The 7,489-nt window shown below is 34.2% G+C and overlaps 1 protein-coding gene across 4 annotated transcripts in view; it reads left to right on the plus strand.

Moving 5' to 3' along the window:
* Positions 1 to 6,070, plus strand: part of LOC129220330 (transforming growth factor-beta-induced protein ig-h3-like) — a 52,786-nt gene extending 46,716 nt beyond the window's left edge. For all 4 annotated transcript variants that reach the window (XM_054854730.1, XM_054854732.1, XM_054854731.1 and 1 more), the window contains 4 exons: positions 1,471 to 1,669; positions 2,838 to 2,939; positions 4,538 to 4,648; positions 5,612 to 6,070. In XM_054854730.1, the coding sequence (XP_054710705.1) occupies positions 1,471 to 1,669; positions 2,838 to 2,939; positions 4,538 to 4,648; positions 5,612 to 5,706 (507 nt within the window). In that variant the 3' untranslated portion in view covers positions 5,707 to 6,070. The remainder of the gene's footprint in view (positions 1 to 1,470; positions 1,670 to 2,837; positions 2,940 to 4,537; positions 4,649 to 5,611) is intronic.
* Positions 6,071 to 7,489: the final 1,419 nt, after the last annotated feature.

Below are 7,489 nucleotides of genomic sequence, written 5' to 3' on the forward strand. Positions count from 1 at the left end.
TTGTATTTTTCAAACTAAATAATCCTTTTTTCTTTCCTTTTGTAAAAAAAAAGATTGAAGTAAGTGCTCGAAAAAAATTAAGTGCTATTTAAATTTTTTTAGCCGCTTCACTGACAACTTTGAAAGCAGAACCTTAAGCTTCAGCTTATTAAAATTACAATGTTCTGCTACCAGTATTTTCTCACCATTTTCTAGACTTCTTACTTAAAAAAATCTATTTCACTTGTTACTTTTCCATAAAATTCCAAAAGTTGAGTTTGATATTCTGCTCTAAGTTTAGCTTCTTTTAGTTTCCTGACGTTAAACCTAGGTGGAGGTACCCTTTTTTTTTCTTTACATTTGAGGTCCGTCTCTCAACCTACAGAGCATTTGACTGTGATCAGAGTCTCCACTTGCTCCCCTATAAGTTCTCGTTGCGAGCGTTTATAAACGAAATTTATTGAGTCGGCTTAAAGCAGAAAAGCTGAGATTTCAAGTAGCACCCGTTTATACTGCCGTGTGCAGGTAAACGGCAGTATCTGCAGAAATGAGTTTTCGAGATATTCGAAGAAATGTTGGGTGGTTTCAATGCTAACAATAGGAATATGATGGAATTAGACCTTTTTTTCGAGTCTTTTTTTCTTCGGAAACCAAATAAGCGAGCTTGTACTATAAAGATAACGTACAATAGATGACAAAAATGCAAAAAAATGAAAAATGAAAAATTTGCAGTTACTGCCCTTTACCTGCACACGGCAGTATAGTGCAACTTACAAGTGTTTAGTACCACCTCTAATCAGAATTGAACTAATTCGCTGTTTATCTTGTGAAGAGTAGGTAAAATGTTACCCTCAATAATACTTTTTTCCTCCTTTATGAGGAATTTTCTACCGCAGCTGAAAAATACACCGAATGAATAGCCGGATTTTTAGTCAAAGTAAACAGAATCATTATACCACAAAAGCATTTAAGAAGAATGTTCAATCCTTTTCATGGCGATGGCAAATAACTTCCCGTTAAGTTCAACAAATGTTAGTGTTTGAACAAACTCGCTGGCCATCTTTGAGTAGTTAATGCCATTCTAAGGCTGAGGGAAGTGCAATACACCAATGCTTTAACGCGGGAAAAAATATATCGCCTCCTTCCCCGTATGAAGGATAAGGATAAAATTTAATTCACATACATTCAACACCATAAAGCGTTTCCTAAAGCAATCATACTATTAAAACCTTTTAATAATGCACTAATAAATAAAAATTGAGTCAAAAAAGTTCAGATGTCCGGAATCAATCAACGTTAATAATAAATTTAATTGTATTAAGATCCAACTTAATGCAAACTCAAATCAATTCGTTATCTTTTTCCGCTATAACTTGATACTTAACGCGGAAGCCCGAATTTGGGGAGATATTAACCTTGTGAGAACGGTAAAGCATTCTTAAATGTTACACATGTTAAAATTAAAATGTGCTGTTTTTGTTTCCTTTTTAGCCTGGAGTGATGACGGTATCAGGATGCCGCGTATCTGCTGTGCGTCCGTTAGACACCGATGGTAATGTCACAGTGGCGGTCGTGGATGAAACTTTAATTCCTCCTCAGGGAGATCTGAGCTTGACCATCGCTCAGACACCGATGCTTTCCAATTTCTCCAAAATACTCAAGGTTTCAGGAATAGAGGATCTCCTAATCGGTAAACATGTATTTTTCTTTACACTGTAAGAAAATTACGAAACGTTACAGATTATTGCCTGGCAACGTTCTGGGATTTCACAGGTTTTCGTCAGTTTCCTGCGAAAATCAAGTATCTTTGTCAAAACAAAATTCTGAATTGCTACAAGTTGCGTGGATGCAGACTGTTGTGAAAAATAATTTTAGCTACACCGAACATATGTATTAAGCATATATCGCCTTTTGTTCGATTACGGCCCGTTCAGATTGACTAAGCTTCCAATGAGAGTGAATGCAAGTCTCTGGATTCCGTAGCTTTGCAAGAATTGTAGGAACTTAAATAAGATGCCTGGTACTTATAATTGTAACTGATTCGATCTTAGCTCTGTTGCAACAATGCTTTCGGAGTTTTCCACGTGAATCAGGAAGAAGCCAAAAGCTGTTACATTATACGTGCCTTAAGTTTTCTCTGATGGTTCTCGATTTGTTTTAGAAACAAGACTGGCTTTTACCGGCTTTTTTTTTTAAATTCTTTAGAAAGATTCCAGGGTGATTTTAGGAAGCTTACTGACTTGTAACGGAAAACGTCACTGTTTTTTGCAAGATATGTTACTGACCAAAATTAGGCACATTAGCTGCCCATTATTTTCCAGAAACGTTTCTGAATTGTTTTAGAATGTGTTTTTCTTCGTTTCAAAGGAAAAATGTTCTACTGAGCTTTGTTCTGAAATATGATTGAAGTGAAAAGCTAACGTGAATAAAGCACAAAATATCAAAAAAATACAGACATAGCTATTTCAAGACTACAATTGAGTCAGCGCAAAAAGCTCAGTACACACAACAAGAAAGTCATGAGAACACTGGCTTTGTGCTTTATTTACGTTGGCTTTTCATTTCCCTCTTCGTCTCAAATCCTGTATCAGGAAATTATATTGTGAACTCTTACCAGTCAATCTGGTACTGGTACTTCGTCCTCAGAAGAGACGTGGTACTTATTTAAGAATATCTGTATTTGTTTCCCTAATTAACTAAATAAACTGATGCGCTCATCTATTTTTTTTTTTACTGTCTGAACTATTGTTTTTTTTTTTTTTTTTCATTTATACTTCCATTCCAATGTCCAAAGAAAAGTAGTAATTCATTTATTGATAGTATAACCTTTTGAAATGAAAATTTAATTTTTTTTACAGGTGGTGGTCCTTTTACGTTCTTCGCTCCCAATGCCTGTGCTTTTACTGAAATGGACCCAGATGTGTACCAAAGACTTATCTCTAATAGAAAACAGGCGAGAGGTACGCATTTTAAAGCGTATTATTTCTTGTTTCGTAATAAATATTCCCTTTGTACATGTTTAAGAACAGTTTGATCGTGAATTTTAGAGTAATCGAACAATCTCAATCAATTTTAAACTTATCGCGCTCCATTATTACGGCGACAAAGAAGATAATAATTAAAAAAAAAACACGCTTGATTTCAGGCTGTCTATTATTGTTTTAATACAAAAATGTTCGGGGAAAAAATCATAGTATTGGGAAAATAGCCAACGTTGATAGTAGCTTCACTATTGTCAGCACAAAAATCATTTGATTTGACGTGCGTTGCTCGCAAAATGGTTAACAACCAAAGACACATCTCGAAGAAAACTTGTTTCACCAATACTTGATCAGAGAAACCTGCCATCTCTTGCTTTCACTAAAGCCCTAGATCGTAGTTTAAGTAGCGACACGTCCGTCCGCCATCTCGGGGCTAAATTCCGCTTTCTCCCTTTGTCTGCTATGATGAAGTAGCGTGTTTCAAATCTTGATAGTGGTTCTTCTTGACAATAGATTAACATGGAGTTCATAAGAAAACGCAATGGGGTCGTTTTCAAAATTTGCAAAGTATTTTTTTCTAGAGAGCATATTTAAAAACACAGGATTTGACCATTTAAAAAATAATTTGACAAAGTTTAATATATTTAACAATTATTTTAATCAGTGCGCAGATTCAATTTCATGTTTTACGCTTCTGCACATGACATCACAAGTGATGAAATGCCGTTAGCGCAGAGTAGAGCTGCTATACAGATAGGCCGACGCATCAGCTTAAGTTTAGTCATTTTGAATCCGATTTTTCATTGTTGCGCTGCTAGTGTTACCACAGCAAAGTTTCGAATTTCGCCAAATTTGACGAAAATAATATTTTATTTAATAAACAATTCATGTGCCGCTAATAATTGCTCACAGTGAACAATCACCAAACGCGATAACTCGCCAGAAACGACAACTACTCAAACACGCGCTCCGATCCAAAATGGCTAATCTTAAGCTGAATTGTCGGCTCTTATATATAGGGGCTTTAGCACAGAGCGCACAATATTTAATTTGCTTCTTTACTCACATGTACTGGCAACGATATGGTTGATTGCATCACTTGTGACGTCATAAAGACCACGCCTTATTTGAAAAATCGGACATTTAAAATATGAATTAAAAATTAAACGTTTTGAAAACAAAACTCCTCGCTCCATGTAATTTTGTTTTTGCTCATTCTATCAACTTCTTTGACTAAAAGTAGTACTTTCGACTGATGGAAACAACCCCATTCAAAAGAAATTCGCGCTCCTTTACCACAGCAGACATAAGAAAAAGCATCTTTTAGCCCCAAGATGACGGACGTGTGGCTAATTTAAGCTGCGATGCAGGGCTGTAGTTTTCACTGGCTAAGTAGACTCATTCGAATACAAATGTGGACAATCGTGAAATAAACTACATCACTTAGTTTTTAAAATGTATTTACCTAAGTGTCTTTTAAAGTATAACTCTCTAAAAATTGCTGTTATAATGCATGAAAAATGTATTCCAAACATTTTCTGAACGCTAAGTTTTTATTGATATTTTTAACTGTTCAGAATTTGTGAGCCGACACTTGGTAAATGGATGCATATACAGCAAAGGACTACAAGATGGCGGGACCTTGACTACGCATGCAGGAACAGAGCTTGTCATTCAAATTCTACCAGGTAAATGCTAATTTTTAATAAGAGTTACGATGTGATTTGTTTTGTTACAAGAATATGAAGATGTTTTGCTCACAAATAGCTTATTGGTTTGAGGTGGAACTATTAAAATAATTTAACTGGTTTCCGTAGAACACACTGACTCGATGGCTGCTCAAAAATTCAATTTTGTGCTCCTGTGGAAAACTTGTAAAAAATAAATTTATAATCTTTCCTAAATTCAAAAATAAATGATTCAAATTAGAAACGAAGGTAGTAGGAACAAAAATTATTATTGATCACGATTAAAAGCATGGTGTAGTTGGAGTTGTTTTACCTTTGTGCTTGAAAATTAAAAGAAGAAATAACACCGTTTAATTGCACAAAACATGTTTCGACGTTACTTCACATGTTTTGGCGTTACGAGGAACACCTTTTCAATTCAAAAGAAATGAACCCATGGATAAAAAGATAAATGCCTTTTCATCCATTAGCTCTTTTTTTTTCTGCACTCACCTTGAAATACCGAAACGTGTGCCTGTAGGAATCTGCAATTTGGTGCGATTGAACGTTATTTCTTGTGATTTCTTACTTTATGGTTCTGTTGGTTTGAACTGAGCTAGGAATTTTTCAGAAGTGTCTAGTTTAAATGTGGTCATAATAATAATCCGTTATGACACTAAACAAAAAAAAAAATTAAAAAATAAATAAATAAATAAATGAAATAAATCATGCTTTCTTTGTATCCGGGAAAAACATTTGATTTACGATGGAAAAAACAGCAAAAACTTCTCTTGATATGGTGCACATGAGCATACTTTATTTTATTTATTTGTTTATTTATTGATCAGATCAAATATCTAATCCAGGATCTGAACTTCCCTTAAGTATTTTAAAAGTTATAAAAAATATTTTAAATTCTAAGAAATCATGTTTAGAGAATCAAACGATGAGTTAATATAAAAGACTTTATTTGATATTTTTCAGATTGCATCCTTGTGGCAGGAGTAAAGCTACTGTACGGCGACATGAGCTGTTCGGATGGTGTTCTTCATGTGTTGCAGAATGTTCTACCCCTATGAATAAAATTGATTGCTGCTTCTATTTAACTCTTAATAAATCTAGTTTCGAAAAATCGTTGAGAGCTTTTTTTTCATTAGATGTTTTTAAATTTAGTGTATTAAAACAACTTTTCTCTTTCTATTTGGGTTGCGTTATAGGTCTATCCTCTTGCAGTCCCAGTGTGATCCTCCCACATAGTACCTATTCTTTCATGTGGCAGCACTATCGGAAGATGCTTTTACCACCAGAATTTTGAAACCAAGTTTTCCCACCATATAGAGACACCTGGGCTCTCTTCGATGCGAAACTGCATTAAGAATTGAATTTTCCCAAGAGTGCTCAAGTCAAATAACGTTAAAACAACAGCGAACTCAATAATCGTAAAATTTCATGCTTGTGTTTTTAATTGCTTGTGTGATTATTGTTTTGTAAAATAATTAATTGTATTTATTACAAAAAACTCGGTGTCAGTTATTTTGTAATTTAAAATAATAATTGGTTTGTACAAAAAACTTGGTGTCAATTATTTTATAATTTGGACACCAAGTTTTCCCATCATATGGAGACACCTGGGCTCTCTTCGATGCAAAACTGCATTAAGAATTTAATTTTGCCAATAGTGCTCAAAGTCGAACAACCTTAAAACGACTGCAAACCAAATCATCGTAAAATTTCATTTTTAGTTGTTGTGTGATTATTTTTTAAACATTATTTTGTCAATATCTGTAGACGCTTATCTTGTTCTATCGACTGCTGTTTAAATGCTGTTCGGCAGTGGCAGGCAAGCAAACCGATACACACATTTCCTCTGTCACATATTTTAAAACATCAGGGCTATGGAGTGGGAGGAAAAATTACCGACTCCGATTTCTGGACTTTGAAACGTCCGACTCCGACTCCGGCTTTATTTATTTATTTATTTATTTATTCTAAACCTCCCTCCCCTCATGGGAAGGGGGGAAAAACCCTAAACAGAGATTGAAAAATTAATTCCTTTTTATGAAATTTTCGCGTTGTATTTATTGTAAACCTAAGATGCTTACAACGTTAGAAATTCAATTTGAAAATCAAATTATCCAATAGTTGCGATTTCTAAAGTGAGATTACTCAAAAATCCCATTTTTTAAAAAAAGTGAAAAGGATTAATTTGCTCCCCTTTAATGTTTAACAAATAGATGTTGGTCAAATATTGAGCTTTCAACTTTTGAAAACTTTAACTTGAGAGAGAAAAAAAAACTTTTTTGGTAAGTCAAAAAACTTTTTTTGAGAGGGGCGGTCCTCCCACCCCCCTGGGTGACGCCCATCTGGTGGGTAACACCTCAACTTAATTTTTGAGTTTGTAAAAATTTAAATACTTTAATTCAGAAAAATTTCCCCAATAATAAATCTTACATTTCATCTTTAAAATTTCAACGAAAATATTGCTATAATGCGGGGAGACGTATACGTCTGGAGCAAATTTTTCACAAAATGCGGCGGTATACAGTTTTGTACGAATAGCTTTTACTATAACTAGATTTCTTGGCCCAATTTTTAATTTTAATTTTATTAGTGGCTTTAGAATTAACCTTAGTATGAAGATTTCAGGATTAACTACAATTATTGAGCGTTGTAACCAATAAATCATGTACTGATTTTATTTTGTACTTTTTAATGATAACCATGCTTTCTTAGATCAGGTCTTGATTTTAAAAAAAAATATCGGATCTTTTGGATTTGCGCTTTTGTGCTAGCAATTATTTGAATTTACCAAGCACTCTCAGAAGCAATCCAAGCACTTGCTCAAGCAATACATAAATTCAT

The sequence above is a fragment of the Uloborus diversus genome, chromosome 4 (assembly GCF_026930045.1).
Source record: "Uloborus diversus isolate 005 chromosome 4, Udiv.v.3.1, whole genome shotgun sequence".
In the NCBI taxonomy this organism is placed as follows: Eukaryota; Metazoa; Arthropoda; class Arachnida; order Araneae; family Uloboridae; genus Uloborus; species Uloborus diversus.